This window comes from Pinus tabuliformis, chromosome 5_2 (assembly GCF_031772625.1).
Source record: "Pinus tabuliformis cultivar Carrire ecotype Pingquan chromosome 5_2, CPIR1, whole genome shotgun sequence".
Lineage (NCBI taxonomy): Eukaryota > Viridiplantae > Streptophyta > Pinopsida > Pinales > Pinaceae > Pinus > Pinus tabuliformis.
In genome coordinates, this window is record NC_142306.1 from 840317973 (window position 1) to 840336497 (window position 18525).

General features: G+C 39.2%; 1 protein-coding gene across 1 annotated transcript in view; it reads left to right on the forward strand.

The window, feature by feature from the left end:
* Positions 1–6433, forward strand: part of LOC149161942 (cytosolic endo-beta-N-acetylglucosaminidase 1-like) — a 210865-nt gene extending 204432 nt beyond the window's left edge. The window contains exon 4 of the mRNA XM_089437086.1: positions 5336–6433. Coding sequence (XP_089293212.1) covers positions 5336–6235 — 900 coding nt within the window. The 3' untranslated portion in view covers positions 6236–6433. The remainder of the gene's footprint in view (positions 1–5335) is intronic.
* Positions 6434–18525: the final 12092 nt, after the last annotated feature.

Below are 18525 nucleotides of genomic sequence, written 5' to 3' on the forward strand. Positions count from 1 at the left end.
CCTTTATGATATTTACCTAGTATTTTCTAGTCTTAACTATGGTTATGGAAGGGGTTATTATCATTTTTTATTTCACTCTATTAGGTGACTAGATGCTCAATTACCAAAAGACCCTTTGTTAATTTATGGTATGTTCTATTCTTAGAGCAGTTTACTTCAATTTCTTCTTATTAGCCATTGTTTAGCAATCACATTAACATATAGTAAAATGCAAATAGAACATTAATAGATCAACAGAAAACAAGCCAAGACAAGAGACACCATATGTGGCGGCTAGCCAAAGACAAACCCCAATGTGGGGAACCCTTTGATCAATTCTTCTATAATCTTCAATAGTTCAATAGAGAGAGAAATAGTACAAATACATAAATCTATGATTTTAGGACAGCAACAGCAGACCCTAACCAGCAAAGTCAAATCTGGTCAAACAAGATGAAATTGACCTCCAATATGATTGTTTAATTTCCCGATCATCTAGGCCTCCAACAAAAAGAAGCAACCCATAAACAATCCGAAAAACCCAGTCAAACTGCAGTCAACTGAAGTCAACCTGCTGCCACAAACTAGGGCAGTCAACGTTGGTCAAACCAGAGGTCAAAATGCCTCGGTTTGTGTGCCAAAATCTGTGGCCTGCCTAGGAGAGGGAGCCACACCAAAACCGCACTCTTGAAAGGTCAACACTTGGTCAACGTTGGTCAAAATGACTTGCTGCAACCTTGGTCAAAGTCAACACAATCAAACAGATTTGCGTCCTTCTTTCCTGTGTAGTTCTGCGTCCTCCAACTTCGTCCTCTTCTTTCCCATGTGTGTGTGCTGCTCCTTGTGTGTAAACCCACTCAATAAAGGAGAGAAGAATGTGAGAGATGAGATGATGGAATAATGCCTCAACCTCACTTGTATTTATATGAAACATTGAGCATGTGTGCCACACATTTAGCTGTTGGCCGACCTTGACAATTTGCCAAGTAAATACAAATAGATTCATAACTCCATAAGTACTTGTCGGAATTGGATGATCTTTAGATCAATCCTACACCTCTCAATGAGAGGAATCCAAGAAAAATATCAGTTGCCATGAATAAGATGACCCACATTGAGGTTGGCCCTAGTTTCCAATTTTAACACCTTTAAATTTCAAAATTTCAAAGTTCGAATAATGGCTTTATTTTTTTTTTCTAAATTAAGCTAAATTCTATTACTGAAACATAATGGTACACTGAGGCCGTAGCCTTTGCCTGTCCATGCCATAGTTTGGGCCAAAAACTAGCAAAACAAGGTCTGGACTGCCCATAATGGGAAACCAGTCCAGTTCAAAAATAATGTTGTAGGTGTTATCTTGCTGCCCATGTCAGGGAAACCAACAATTACGCATAGTATTTAACAAATTTTTCAGAAAAACAAGAAAAAACATCAAAGTACCCATATGACAGCAAATTTTCTAAAAACCCTAAAAACATCAAAAACCCCTAAATCTCGGAACCTGAGACTCGAAGCCACATGGCGGATTGTGTGGTCGGCCAGGTTGCATGCTGGCAAGGTAGGTTTTGCGTAGCGGCGACGGGTGTTCCTCAACAACAAAACATCTGTATTCATCCCTATCATCGTCTGCCTGCGTTGCACCCATGTCATCTTCCCGCTACTCCGGGTGTTCCTCCATGTCGTCATCTGCTTGATGGTCATGGCCCTTCTCCTTCCCAATTTGCTTGTCCAGAGGAGTGTCCTGCTTCACCTTAGTGCATTGTGTGCTCCTTTCGACCCTGGCATGCTCCGCACTGGTATGGCTTCCTCCAATTGTGGCAGGCTCCGCACTGGTATGGCTTCCTCCAATTGTGGCAGGCTCCTCCTCATGGAAGGTAATGGAGATGGTGGCAGTAATGATGGGCTGGTTCAAGGAGCAGCGGTAGATGAAGCTGGCTAAGCGGAGGGACGACTGAGAACTTGAGGGAATTTCCCTGGGTGGCAAGTCAGGGTGCATCGAGTGGAGGCGGAGAGGACATGAGCGGTTTCTGCCACTGCGTGTGTTTGGGTATCGGCCTGAGGTCAGTTGAGCCGAAGGGGAGGAAGTGTCAGAGGCCGAAGATGGAGGAGAATAGGGCAATCTACCTCTGTTGCCCCCTCTGCGACTGCGCATTCGATGGCGAGTTCTGGGCATATTGACTACAAGGGTAGGAGAAAGACTGAAGGGAGACAACTCAGAGTGAAGTGAGGGCGTATCAGGTTTAGAGGTCAGCTCAGAGGAAGGATTATCTACAGACGCAGGGTGGAAGATGAAATTACAGACCAAGCTTTGAGTGAAATGAATGCCCGGGCCGAGATTAATGCAACAAAGAACGCTGCATCCCCTGCTGTAGCAGTGCGAGAGCTTGGTTCCGCTGCTGCCAAAGGACAATGGCAATGCAGAGGCAAGGGATTAGCGACTGGAGCGGTGGAAGTAAAATCACCAGAGGTCGTCATTGAGCTAAGCCGAGGCGGGTAGATGCAGTCGGTTTGAAGACAGTGCCGGCTTAATTGCCATTTATGGCCACTGTTAATGCATTTTATGGAATGATGTGCAGGATTACGGATGGCCATGTGGCAAGGCCACTTGCCGTCCCGTGTTGCCGCCATTCTTTTAATTGTAATGGGCACCCGCATTCGGGACAAATAATGTCTTTATTAATAACATGATAATATATATTTATACCAAGAAGTAATATGAACATTTATAAAGAGTAGACACACAAGGTATAACTACATACATCAAGAATAAAATAAAAGCCCTGATTTATTATCATACAATTATATATAAAAAATTAATAACTTAACAAGGACATTTCTTCAATTCTTCATATGGTAATTAAAAGCAGTGTTTTTAAAACCGGAACCGGTGACCGGACCGGTCCACCTAATGAACCGGTTTACCGACCGGAACCGGTCTAACCGGGACTGGTTTGGTCTAAACGAACCGGTTTTTAAAAAATACATTAAATAATTAATTTTTAATGAAACAAAACTATTTTTAAGATGTAAAACCATGATTCCAAGCCAATAGAGACAAAAAATGCAAAGTTTGCTCATTTATATACCATGCAAAGGTGAATATATCAAAATGGCACCGAGTGCAATACATATCATCGACAAAATAGCAAAATACATAAGAAATGAGGCTCTAAATGGCCTATAAAGTCCAAAAACAATGCTGCAAGCTATGAGGCCATTGGCCTACTACAAGTCTACAGTGTACACATGATCAATCATCAAGTCCATCACTACTACTAGACACAGGATCATCATCAGGAGCTACATAGACATCATCTGGTTCAGAGTCTGAGGATGCCTCTACCTCATCTGCAACATCAGTATCAATGCCACCAATGACAATAGAAGTGGACCTAATGGAAGCACGAGTTTTTCGACCTGCACGACTAGTGCCTTCCATTGGTTCCTTGCCTTTCCTTGATGCCGCTACTGATCCTGGTTTTGATGCCGCCACATAATCTGCCTCATCCTCCGCTAAAGCCATGTCGATATCAAAATCAGCCTCAAACACAGGATCTTCAGTCTCCTCCACCCATTCTGATGTTGGATCAATATCGTCCAACACAATGGGATCTAGATCAGGTGATTTGCTCATCATTTGGTTCCTCCTCAGTCGAAGGTTGTATTGCACAAAAACAAGATCATTTAACCATTTTTGTTCCAAACGGTTTCTCTTCTTCGTGTGTATGCGCTTAAAAACAGACCAATTGCACTCACAACCTGAAGCACTGCAAGTTTGACTGAGGACTCTAATTGCAAACCTTTGCAATTGAGGACATTGGCCACCAAATGACTCCCACCAATGTGCTGCAAAGAAAAAGACAATAATTAGTAACTTAGTTTATAATTTGAATTGTAAAGAACGTAAACAATTTTAACTTGAAATGAAAAACAAAATGGAAATTGGAATTGCTTACCTGGTTGGTCCACATCTCTTGCCATCTTTGCCAAGTTTTTGCCAAAAGTACCACTTGCTTGATTGAAAATAGTAAGCTGTCTATGTATTTCCAACTGGTCTACATGGTTAGGGACCATGCACTCCAAGCAATCAATCAATCCAGCTCTGACCTCCCCATCATGCTGATCTCCTAGCCGATTTTTATAGTGATACCTTGGGTTCAAAAAATACCCGGCTGCATGTATAGGACGATGGAGTTGATTGTTCCATATGTTATCAATGATCTCCCATATACGGCCATATTTAGCTAACCTGTCATTGTAAGCTGCCCGTATCTACTCCTTTGCTTGATCCATAGCTTCATAAATGTAGCCCATGGCCAATCTTTCCCCATCCACCAACCTTAGCACCTTAACAAGGGGCTCGGTAATTTTCACAAGCTCTACAGACCTTTTCCAAAAATAAGTGTCTAACACTTTCTTTTTGGTGTCTTTTCCATTTGGTCTACGAGCCCACCGAGATTCAGACCATTCTTCAGAGGAAAACATTTTCTGCAAGTTTCTATGTTGACCATTGAGACATTGCAACGTGAGGAAGTGAGTTGCAAATCTCGTAATTGCAGGCCTAACAAGCTCTTTGCCTCCAGTGTGTTTCCTCATTAGGCTCAATACCCATGAGTGGTTGTAAATGTATTTTGTAATGCACTTGGCATGCTCTACAGTGTTTTTTACCCACTCCACCTTCCCTATATCCTCAAGCATGAGGTCTATGCAATGTGCAACACATGGAGTCCAAAATATGGTCTTATATTTGGCCTCAAGCATCTTTCCAGCAAGAACATAGTTTGAGGCATTATCAGTGATGACCTGCCATAAATAAGTCTTCTATTGAATCTAATGTGTATACAGTTTGGTAAAAGTTAGAACAGCATACAGTGCTACTTGCACTGCATCCCACAGGTTGAGATTTTGAATTCTATCTGTCGATCTGGTGCATTGTATTCTCTTGCTAGCGCTAGAATCTCACCATCCGAGCACATTAGAAACAACAGGTTTTGAAGTTAATTGGTCCTTGAGAAAAGAATTAACATAATGCATGGTAGTAGGTCATGGTTTCACCAAGTCAAAGGGTGCGAGTCTGAAGACACACACACACAAATTAAAATCTAGTCCAGAATTTAGGCCTATGTAAGGTTCTGTGGGAAAGTACACAAGTATTACATTAATGACCAATGGTTCGCAAAGCACCTTACACAGAGGAGAAACCTGTTTCCTGAGTTGCTTCTGTATATGATTCTAGTCAGATGATATGGTTACAAATGAATTAGATAAATGATTGCTTATGGCAAGTTGTGTTCCTGGCCTCTGAATGGTATAAATTAATGTAGTTCTGACATGATTTACATACTGGGTTTTGTAGATGAAAACTGCAGAGGATTCAAGACTTTGCCTTGCATTACATCTTTCAAACAGTTTAGATGCTGGAACCCTTTTATTTCTCACACAAGAAGGCAGTCCCACAAGCAACAAATCGAACTATTCTCTTCAGCTCCCAGACAAAAGTTACAAGACAGCAGGATCAAAGTTTAACAACTTTAAAATTCAGGGTTCTGCAAGCCTTCTGCAAGTAAGCAATGGTTGGCACTTGCATGAATATATCCTTAAAGTTGACAGTTACAAATTTACTACAATTTATGCTGTATCCTATAAAGGAGAGCTTGATGGAGATAAGGTTTTAAAAATCTTGAAGGAAAACAAGTTTGCACCTTCTAGTTCAACAGAGGCAAATGAGCATTTAGAAAAGCAGAATGCTGTATCTACTGGGTTTGAATCTTCTTTTCCAATAGAAAGCAGTGAGAAGTTATCATATCATGGATCCCTTGGACACGTTACTCTAACCTCTTCAAATCACAACCAGAATGTTTCTCAGTCAGGTTCATGGGACTTTAGCGGTAATGACATCTCCTGGGATATGACATCCACAGGACAAATAATGCTGAGTACAAACTTAGTCTGGCGACTGAAAATGGGACCTGATTGTTCAAATGTTGAAATTGGTCCTACCTTCCTGAGATATGATCTATATGTGGAAAAAATAGAACAGTTACAAGCTCACAATTTGAGAGGAAACAGCCCTATTACAAACACAGTGGAACATTTGGGAACTGCAGTGGTAGAAGCCTTTTATGTATCTCACCTTCTTGTTCCACCAGATTGTAGAACATTAAGATTCTTTCTGCAAGTGTGTAGTTCTTCTGGGGATTTCAAACCACTAAAGGACAGCCCATTATGGTCTATTAATGTACCATCCAAGCTATAGATTATTTAAAATGGTACGCTGAGATTCCCGTATTCTAGGTCTCATGGGAAGGACCAATATGCCAAGAAGATATCTATTGTAGGTGAAGTAACCTGTATTTATTGATCAGTGATCAGAGTGAGACAATACTATTTATGAAAACACTGTCTTTATTTAAAGGCATTATATAAGAAACCCGCAAAGTATGCTGGATAGTTATTGAACTTAGTATTTCTGTATTAATTGAACTTTGATATTTTTGTAAATAAACTAGTCTAAGATATATAAGATAGAAAATATGTCTTTAATAAGCTGTATATGTGTGAAGCATATTGTCTTTTAAGATAAGTAATGAGAGATTCATGAAAAAGAAAGCATCTTCATTACGTTAAGAAGGAATTTCTCCTTTAGACATTTGAGGGTTGTGACCGATTTGATAAGGGTCAATGTTGCACTTCCATGTCAATAGAGCCTCAAGGGGACCATAACCAGTATAATGGCACATTGATTAGTTAGGGTTGCTAAAGTCAGTAAAGAAATATATTGACATTGTCCTCATTTAATAACCATCCCATGCAAGAGCACATGTGAGCATTTACTGTGCTTAAGATGGGTGCTTGAACTTAAAGAATGTAGCACATTAAAGCAACTAGTTATATTGAATGCTAGCAACCCATTATAGAAGAACTTCTTGCTTGCTAATTGTATTCATAAAGGCTATATTGTTGATGAGAGGTGCCATAATAAAATGATTGAATAGGCTATTCTATTGTGCTTGCAAAACTGCCATCAGTCTCGTCATCATGTTTTTGCTCATCATTTTCATGTTTTTGCCCATGATCTTTATCATTGAACTTTTTTTTTAAAGAAAATTCAATTATTATTAATGTAAATTCTCCATTGTTCCAAGTCATAAATGGAATTATTTTGGGTGATTTTGCTCATCATTTTCATGTTTTTGCCCATGATCTTTATCATTGAACCTTTTTTTTAAAAGAAAATTCAATTATTATTAATGTAAATTCTCCATTGTTCCAAGTCATAAATGGAATTACTCTGGGTGATTGTCACTAGCAACCCATTATAGAAGATGCATGGTGGTGTTCTTGCTTGCTAATTGTCTTCATAAAGGCTGTGTTGTTGATGGGAGGTGCCATAATAATTTGATTGAATAGGCTATTCTATTTTGCTTGCAAAACTGCCTTCAGTCTCGTCATCATGTTTTTGCTCATCATTTTCATGTTTTTGCCCATGATCTTTATCATTGAGCCTTTTTTCTTAAAGAAAATTCAATTATTACTAATTATTATTATTAATGTAAATCCTCCATTGTTCCAAGTCATAAATGGAATTATTCTTGGTGATTGTCACTAGAGGATAAGTCGAACAATTAAGCTACTTTTGTTATCTATGGAGATTTGGCTTGATGTTGACCTAGTCAACATTAATCTATCATATGCATGGGTATTTAAGGCTGAACAAGTCATTACGTGGGTTTGTAATCCCTCGTGTGTTAGCTTACGAGGTTATTGTAAAAGTGTTCAAACCATGCTTAGAGGTACTTCTTGTTAATTTTTCTTAGGGCTATATTGTTCTTTGCTTTAGATAATTGCATTTTATCATCTACATATTTAATTCACCCCACAACATCATAACATCATTAATAACATATGCAATTATACAGGCAAGAACAATATCATCATCAATGCAACGGAACATAAAGGAACAAGAGAAGAAAAGCATTCACACGTAAAGACACCAAGATTGGTTGGAGACAAAAGGAAAAACCCCATAATGGGAAAACCCTTTCAAAGTATTCTTCTTATTAGACTGTCATTGAATGTTTTAGCAAAGAGAGTACAATGGTCCATTTCTTCATTCACAAGACTATCCAGTGAAACCAACCAAAAAATATCTCAAAGATGAACACATCTATAATACTAATCAAAATCATGATTCAGAGGCCTGTAGTCAATTGTCAACATTTGCAATCAACTCTCAAATGATACCCTAGTTTCTAGCCACATGGAGAGAGAGATATTGTGCGGTTGAAATGTTCCAGCAATTGATTTGGGGTAGCATCGGATGTGCTCTAGCCATGAAAATTGGCGGAGAGGCTAAAGCACATGAGATCTCGAAAACCCATAAATGGTTTGGGCAAATTCTAACTGGTTTGGGAGATATTAAATTAATTAATATTTTTAATGGAGTTTCTAAGTCTAAACTTAGGAAAAAGAAAATATTAATGGGTATTAATATAACACTGGGTTAGAAGGTTCCAAAAGTCATGGATCAAGCCAAATCTAATCTTAGCCGTTGATTAGAGATGTAATCTCGGTCGTTGAAGGACCAACGAGAAAAGTATAAGAAGAGGCTTGAAGGTCAGTTGGAAGATACACCATAGTGATTAGTCATTTGATTTGCTAGAGCGGGGTTACTAAGCAAAGTCGAATCAGTGATCAGCAGTGAGGGGTAGTGAGTACCGGACAGAGAGGTAGAGTTAGTGCTGAGAGACCAGCGCAGAGGTAGAAAGCGAGACACAAAAGCCAGAGCAGACCTCACAGAGCCCAACAAAGACAGCGCAGAGGCCAAAGGGCCTGCATCATCCACACAAAAGGTAGCAGGAGTGATGCAGAGGGTCCTAGAGGCTGCGTAGTGCCTCAAAGGGATGATGCAGAGAGTTCTGAGGCTGACGCAATGCTTCAGAGTTGCTGGAGAGGGTTTTGTAGGACAAGTTTTCTAAATAACTATTTTCGAATAGAGAGGTATTACTACCGATTTTGTTTCTCTATTGGGTGAGCCAATTAGGCACCCAGTTGTACTCAATGACAAACTGCATAATAAATAAACCCTCAGAATTGTTGCATCAGTTTTCCCGCATTGGGTTTTTTCTAAGGACGATTGACTTAGTAGCTAGCCCTACCAAGCCGGAGAGGGCTATCTCCAAAGAATGACAGCCAAGAGGGCTGGATGGGTTAGGGTTTTAGGCTAGGTATAAAGTGTAAAGGTTGTTTTGATTTGATTTGATGGGGTTATTGCTAGATGAGGGTATTAGGTCAAAGAGGCTAGGTCTGGGAAAATGAGATATGATTGCAGACATCCAACGGGGCAAGGTAGGCAAGATGCAAGGCACTTAAAAGGTGATTTGATGAGATGGTTTAAGACTGATGAGGAGTTAGGAAGAGCATGTGAGATGTATTCTTCCTAAACTGAAGAAAAATGGACAAATTATGATAACTTTCTCAAAACAGAGCATGAGCAAACATGTATTTTTCCTATCAACTTGAAAATTACCATATAACAGACATGAAATGGTTTATGATCATACAAATGATCACAAAGAAGAAACAATGCTAAACATCCATACCACATGTATCCCAAAGAAATAACTGCAACTCATCTATTAATACTCACCAAAATCTGATACAATAGTGTCTCTTATCACTAGTACAGCATCCAACTGAGTCCCCCTTCTGAAAAGAGTGAAGAAAGGGAAGATATAGACATCAAAACAAACTCCTCCCAACATCAGGGGTCGACCATAAGAGGAGGAGCAATTCCACCAAACTCTGAACTGATAGCTAGAGGTAGGGTGGTCAAAGTGACTCATCTCTATGTACATTGAAACTGATTCATTTGGCCTAATGAAGTGTATTTACCTAATGTATTTACCCTTAGGTAATAGTAAAAGACCATAACTACATTTAACATATCAATTACATCAATAAAAAGCTGATTCCCATAGGTGAAAATCAAATCTGGAGAAGAACAGTGAAAAATCAAGTAAATTGTCAAGTGCACCATCTTTTTGTCAAGTGCGCCCTCACAGTGTCAAGTGCGCAGCGCCATCTTCATACCAACTTTTCACTGCCTTCCTGGTGTCCAAATTGAGCCCAGGATAGCTCATTGGAAAGCTTATCCTGTGTAGTTTCCAAATCTACCTTTAGTTTTCAAAATGGACCTAATTTGACCCTCCAAAACTTCATTCTCCCAAGTTATGTCAAGTGTGCATCGCCTAGCTGAAAAAGAGGGCAAAAACATGATTTTTTGCTAGTTTTTTTCCCTTTTGACCTGCTAGTTTTGCAAATCAGGGCTGGAAACATGGTTTTCTTAGATTTATGTGTCATTATGAATCCAGTGGCGGTCTCCATTTCTCCAAAAAGTGTCCCAAAAAAGTGCGCAACGCCTAGGCGTTTGACCATGCGACTAATATTTAAATTGCCTAAAAAACACAGAAAAGATATATTTGCTAAAATGTGCCAAGAGGTTTCAAAATTGGTCAAGGAGCTAATGTTTGGTGTAGCTACGCTTGGAGTGAAGCCTCTGCAAGTATGTCAAGCTTCTCCTTCTCTTTTGGGTGAGTTAGGGCTTCAATTTTTGCCTTTGCAACCTTGAGTTTTGCCCTTATATTCCTTTCTTTGTTGGCATAGTGTTTTGCCATCTTCTTCTGAATTTCATTTTGCTGATTAGCTTTGTCTAGGAGCTTCTCTAAATGTTGATTGACCTTATCAAGCCAATGCTCCCGGTTCTCATTGATCAAGATGGAAAATTTCTCATTCCATGTGAGCTCATTAGCAAGCTCAGCGTCTTGTTTTCCTAGTTCTAGAGCTCTTTTTAGCCCTCTAGTTCTAGGCCTTTTTCTAGGTTCTTGCTCTTCTTCAAATTCACCATACCTGTCATAGGCCTCATCAAGCAATACTTTGGCTTTCTTTGCTTCCCTCTTTGCCTTGATGAGTTGAATCTCCATGACGTCATGTTTGGCTTGACGCTGCTTATTCTCCTGCTCATAATATGAGATGGTGTATTTTGACCTCTCTAGGTTGATCTGGAGCTCCCTGATGAGTGCATCTTTTTCTTTGATGACAATGCTTGTGCTCTCACTGTCACCATGCTCACCTAGGTCAACCAAGTCAAAATCTTGCTCTATCTCATGGAGGTCCTCCTCCTCATGCTAAATATTTGTCTCTGTCATATTTTCCTTGCCCTTCTGTACCGGCTTTGCTAATGAAGAAGGCAAGGCCCCTCCCACAATCTGTGGGGCAAACACCTGCCTATGGCCTCTCTGATAAGTGTGTGTCAAAGTGACCAAATCAGTGCATTTAGGTTTGATGACCTCAACCTGTTCAATCTGCTCCTACCCTTTGATTTCATCTCTGTTAGCTGAATGAATATGCTCATGAAATGGTGATGATGGAGGTGATGGTGAGGGTGACTAATCAGATGATGATGAATGATCTATGGGCTGGGATGGAGGAATGGAGGTGGAAGGATGAGATGATGAAGGGATACTTTGAACATTATGAATAGATGAATAAGTGAATATGGGATTGGCTATGAAGGTACTCCATGCAATGTTGAGCTCTTTGAGATGATAAAGGACTATGATTTTAATGAGGGAATGATGAAAGAGACTCTTCATTTGATGTTCATACTCTCTTTTCTGGACAATATAGGCCATCTTATCAATGCTCCGGAAAATATAGTAGGGTATATTGAGCATTTTTACCCTAGTGAAATGCATTAAAAGTCGGATGTGATAGGAATAAAGCCTAGAAAATCTACCTTCACATGAAAAGTATTTCATGATAATTTTCATCATTGGAGCATATCTGTCTAGTAGGTGAGAAAAAGGAAAATAGCCCTTTATTTCATTTCGGTACCTTGGTTTTATGAAAGGCTCATAATAATGTCTCTCCAACTCACCTTGTTTAAACCATTTCTCCCCAACATCTGGGATTCCGGTGGCAGCTGATATAATGGCAGTAGATAAGGTAAAAGTGACACCTGCTAAAGTGACTTAGTTGTCTTGGAGTTTGGATCTGAAGATTCTAGTCAACATAGTATTGTGTTGGACTACCTGAATTTGCTCACAGAAATCATGACAGCCTAGATATTTGAAGGATGTTACAGCCATAGGAGATGCGAAGAGTTCCCTGAGATCTATTGGCTCAAATCTGAGTATTTTGCCTCCTTTGTGTGTATTCTTGACCTCTGTTTCTTCTTCCTCACTGTATGGTTTATATTCCTCTTTTTCCATGGTGTTTTAATATCAAACCCTAGGGAGGTATAAGGTTGTTGGAATGTGGTTTTTTGGGAGTAGGGAATGGGGAAGGGAAATATGAAGGAGATGGGTGAAGGGATATATGTAATGGAGGGGGTTTGGGAGCCTAGGTAGTTGTAGCACCTAGGACATAGGGTTTTGGGACAAAGGTTTAGAGAGCACTGGGATAAAAGGGTTTAAGGAAAGGGAATGAAGGTGTAGGGGGTGTATGAAAGTGTAGGGGAGTTAAAATTTAGGAATTGAGAGTGCAAGGGTAGTTTTTAGGGAGATACTAGGGTTTAGATGTGAAAATAACACCAAATCTTCAACAAACTTTCAAAACACCATGAGAATGATTTTAGGAGGAAGAAACATGTAATCTTCAACTGTTACTTACTTGTGGGAGGTTGAATACAACTTTGGTGGAGCTGAGGAGGCGATTCTAGCTTTCCTGGACAAACGCGCAGCGCTTGTGGCAAGTGTGTAGCGCCTGTGGCAAGCGCGCAATGCCTCTGGCAAGTGTGCAGTGCCTGAAGGGAATGTGTAGTACTTGGCAAGTGTGCAATGCCTGAAGAGAACGCGCAACGCTTGCTCTGTTTTGCTGATTTTGCCCAGAATTGTGAAAAATGGTCTCTTGGGGTTTGCTCAAGAAATGATAAGAGGTAAACAGAGTTGAGTTAGATGCTAGGAAGGCCTTTATACTTGAGTGAATTTGATTTTTAGCTTTAAAACCCAATTTATAATGTTTCACTTCTCATTTTTTGAAATTTTTGCTAATTTCCCCTCACACTTAGATTTTCTTCTTTGTAGGTTGATGATGCTGGAGTTTTTGGCACTCTTTACCCCTAAATTTACTTGGACGAAGTTGGCACTTAGAGTTGAGTTAACAGCTTAGGAATAGTTACTTATTACATATAATGAACATAAAATTGCATAAATTAGAAAAAATATTACATCTCTGTTTTTTTAGAATAAAATTGCAATCTGAAATAGAACTGATACTTGGAATGAAAATTAGAACTTGGACAAGCATAGTTACATGTTTGCCAATCCCCTTTAAATGAAAACAGGATATTATTTTTCTCACTCATACTTTTTGCTGGCTTTATGCAATGAAATGGAGTATTATTGGACCTTAAAAGAATGAAATCGTGACCTAATGGGACCCTGAATGACCAGACTCTATGTGGACTTGACTGGCACAAAACATGATGAAATGAGCTTTTATGATCAATGTATGCTTAATAAGACACAAGAAGGTGGGCCAGCAAATATTGATTTTTGAGGGAGAGTGAGGTTTTTTACTAAGGCTACCATCAATGAGTAAATGTTTGAAAGAGGACCTAGGTGGAATGACAAATTTTTTTGAGCGAGACCCTAATATGAATATGAAAAGAGGAGTTTTGATCACTGATGGCAGTATGCAAATACTAAATCTAACATCGTCCTTATTTGGGGATGGCGACTCCTTGGAGGTGTCAAGAACACCGTAGACCAAGTGCCTAACCATGTCGGCCAATATGGTCAAAAACTCAAACTGAAATGCATGACTGAATTTTGACAACTCAAATGACACAAACTGACTTGTGACTAACTGAAAACTGACTGAAAAATGACTCAATATTGTCTTACTTCACTGACACAAGTACTTACAAAACTTATTAATGGCAACAGACCATCGAGATTTGAGGGATTCAAATTTTGATAACAACCACCTGCCTACTGAAGAAATATGTACAATCATGTGAAGTGATCCTCCCAATGTAACCAATCCAGCAGATGGCTTCCTAGTGAAAATCTGCTCTCGCTTTCGTCGAGTAGACAAAATGATGTACATGTAGGCAACTCACAATAACAATTGAAACCAAGGCTTATGCTAATAAACAAGACAACATTCATCTTTTCCAATGCTTGCAATAGATTGCCGAAGGGATCTTGAAGATCCTGAAGCATTACCTTGTCTTGAGATCTAGCGGCAAAAATACAAGTAGTCCCTTCATTTTGATCTGAAAGAACAGTTGGTTTTTGATTGATAGGAAGGCATAGGGAAGTATAACCTTCTGTTATCTGAGTGTTGGCTGTAAATTCCTCAAACATGAGAAATTTTGACTCAATTTCTGGCATACTGTCTCTCTCAGGCTCATACTCCTCAAATTCATAGTCTAAGTCATCCTTAAATAGAAAAAATTCTTCAAGATTATCAAACATGATAGCCCCATCATCTTCACGAAATAAAGAAATATATGTTAGCTGATCTATAAATCTAATTTCAAGATTGCCCTCATTTTCAAAAACTAACACCTTCTTGACTATGTGAACACTGCAAACCTGCGTTAGCTTGGGTTGTAACATGACCTTTCAAGAGTTGATCTATCTCATCTTTAGACAGAGGAGAAAGTACTTTTTGTTTTCTTTTGCTAAAATAGTAATTGTCTTCTTTCCCTCCTAAAGATTCACAAGGATGTTGAATATGGTCTTGTGTATCAAAGTGACTAGCTTCTTCAGATTGTTCTTGAAACTCAAAACTGAAATTTCTATCATTTACCACAGAGTCATCCAAAGAAGATTTTTCACTTGAACAAAGATCTTGTCTTGTTTTTCATAAAGGGACTGGATTACCTCCTTCTGAAAACTTTGTTCTGATGGGGTGAGAACACTTGGGTCGATAACTTCGTTTTCTTCATTCAAGGTGATCTCAACAATAGAGCTCTCCTTCATGGGATCCAGAACAACATACTCTTCATCATCACAATCTGAATCTAGATCTGGAATAGCCAACTTGACCTTATCACAATCTGAAATTGGAACTTGATTTTCCTTCATACCATCTTCTGTTGCAAGCAAATCTAAAATAAGACCTTGTCTTCCATCATTTTCAACTATACAAAGATCTTCAGCGTGCTGCGAACTTTCTTGAGCATCTTGACAAGTATCCTCTAAGCTTTCTTTATGCTGCTGAAATGGATTTTCATATAGGGCTTCCATGATCTCATCATCCATGAATTCATCATCTCCATAAACATTCTCAAGATTTTCAATAAAAATATCAACATGTTTACAACAGTTCTGAACTAATATTAAGGATGGACAAGATTCTTTATACCTTTCAAAGAACATGGTATGAAAATCCTTTAAAAAATAAATGCAAGCATGCGAAAAACTTTCATACCAAGATTGGGCTTCACCTTCCAGAGTGGCCATGAATATCTTCATCAAGTATTCTTCAGGAAAACCAATCTTTAATCTACACACATGCATGTGAAATCTCACCAGATGAAGAGAAGCATAATAACCTTTCACATCTTTGAACATAGGAAAATTGCTTTGCCAATTTACCTTAGCCATTTTATTTGGGAAACCTGGAATGTGATCTCTTTTCATTGGAGCATACCTTCTTGCAATAGATTCCATCTTGAAAGTTCTTCAAGCTACTGATCTTAATGCAGTGGAGTCGCCATGAAGTGTTGATTTTCTGGATCTTCAATCAATGGAGTCACCAGGTGAATGGTACAGCCTTCCTATGTGTCCAACTATTGTTCACCATCAACAATTAGATCTAAACTTTGTCGTACACCCAGGGAAAATGAATCTTTCGTTCCTTGGCAATGGCGCCAATATGTTATCACTCGTCTGGATCTCCAAGGCTGAGGAAGAGTCCAGCTGAGCTAACCACAGACTAACCTTTTGAATTGGTAGCTAGCCCTACCAAGCCGGAGAGGGATCTCTCCAAAGAATCACAACCAAAAGGGCTGGATGGATTAGGGTTTTAAGCTAGGTATAAAGTGCAGAGGTTGTTTTGATTTGATTTGATGGAGTTATTGTTGGATGAGGGTATTAGGTCAAAGAGGCTAGGTCAGGGCAAATGAGATATGATTGTAGACATCTAACAAGGCAAGGTAGGCAGGAGGATTAGCACTTAAAAGGTGATTTGATGAGATGGTTTAAGACTGATGAGGAGTTAGGAAGAGCATATGAGATGTATTCTTCCTAAACTAAAGAAAAATGGACAAATTATGATAACTTTCCCAAAACTGAGCATGAGAAAACATGTATTATGCCTATCAACTTGAAAATTACCATATAATAGACATGAAATGGTTTATGAGCATACAAAACATTCATACAAATGATCACAAAGAAGAAACAATGCTAAACATCCATACCACATGTATCCCAAAGAAATAACTACAACTCATCTATTAATACTGGCCAAAATCTGATACAATAATGTCTCTAATCACTAGTACAGCATCCCATTGAGTCCCCCCTCTGAAAAGAGTGAAGAAAGGGAAGATATAGACATCAAAGCAAACTCTTCCCAACCTCAGGGGTTGAATCCATAAGAGGAGGAGCAATTCCACCAAAATCTGAACTGATAGCTAGAGTGTAGGGTGGTCATAGTGACTCATCCCTAATTACATTGAAACTTATTCATTTGACTTGATGAAGTGTATTTATCTAATGTATTTACCCCTAGGTAATAGTAAAAGACCAATTACATTTACCATATCAATTACATCAGTAAAAAGTTGATTCCCATAGGTGAAAATCAAATCTGGAGAAGAACAGTGAAAAATCAGGCAAATTGTCAAGTGCGCCATCTTCAGACCAACTTTTGACTGCCTTCCCAATGTCCAAATTGAGTCCAGGATAGCTCATTGGAAATCTTATCCTGTGTAGTTTCAAAATCTGCTTTTAGTTTTCAAAATGGACCTGATTTGACCCTCCAAAACTTCATTCTCCCAAGACTAGTTAAGTGCGCAACACTTAGCTGAAAAAGAGGGCAGAAACATAATTTTTTGCTAGTTTTTTGCATTTTTCACCTGCCAGTTTTGTAAACCAGGGTTGGAAACATGGTTTTCTTAGATGTATGTGTCATTATGAATCCAGTGGTGGTCTCCATTTCTCCAAAAAGTGTCCCAGCATTTGACCATGTAGTTGATATTTAAATTGCCTAAAAAACACAAAAAGGATATATTTGCTAAAATGTGCCAAGAGGTTTCAAAATTGGTCAAGGAGCTGATGTTTGGTGTAGCTATGCTTGGAGTGAAGCCTCTGCAAGTATGTCAAGCTTCTCCTTCTCTTTTTGGTGAGTTAGGGCTTCAATTTTTGCCTTTGCAACCTTGAGTTTTGCCCTTGCATTCCATTCTCTGTAGGCATAATGTTTTGCCATCTTTTTCTGAATTTCATTTTGTTGATTAGCTTTGTCTAGGAGCTTCTCTAAATGTTGATTGACCTTATCAAGCCAATGCTCTTGGTTCTCATTGATCAAGATGGAAAATTTCTCATTCCATGTGAGCTCATTAGCAAGCTCAACCTCCTTTTGTTTTTCTAGTTCGAGAGCTCTATTCAACCCTCTAGTTCTAGGTCGCTTTCTAGGTTCTTGCTCTTCTTCAGGTTCACCATAACTATCATAGGCCTCATTAAGCAATGCCTTGGCTTTCTTTGCTTCCCTCTTTGCCTTATGAGCTGAATCTCCATGACATCATGTTTGGCCTGAAGCTACTTATTCTCCCGCTCATAACATGAGATGATGTATTTTGACCTGTCTAGGTTGATCTGGAGCTCCCTGATGAGTGCATCTTTTTCTTTGATAACAATGCTTGTGCTCTCACTATCATCATGCTCACCTAGGTCAACCAAGTCAAAATCCTGCTTTGTCTCGTGGAGGTCCTCCTCCTCATGCTGAATCTCTGTCTCTATCATCTTTTCCTTGCCCTTATGTACCTGCTTTGCTGATGAAGAAGGCAAGGCCCCTTCCACAATCTGTGGGGAAAACACTTGCCTATGGCTTCTCTGATAAGCGTTTGTCATAGTGCCCAAATCAGCCCCTTTAGGCTTGATGACCTCAACCTGTTCAATCTGCTCCCGCTCTCTAATTTCATCTCTATTAGGTGAATGAATATGCTCATGAAATGGTAATGGTGAGGGTGACTGATAAGATGATGACGAATGATCTATGGGCTGAGATGGAGGAATGGAGGTGGAAGGATGAGATGATGAAAGGATACTTTGAACATTCTGAATAGATGAATCAGTGAATATGGGATTGGCTATGAAGGTACTCCATGCAATGTTGAGCTCTTTGAGATGATAAAGGTCACTATGATTTTAGTGAGGGAATGATGAAAGACACACTTCATTTGATGTTCATACTTTCTTTTTTGGACAATATAGGCCCTCTTATCAATGCTCCAGAAAAGATAGTAGGGTATATTGAGCATTTTTACCCTAGTGAATTGGATTAAGAGCCGGATGTGATAGGAATAAT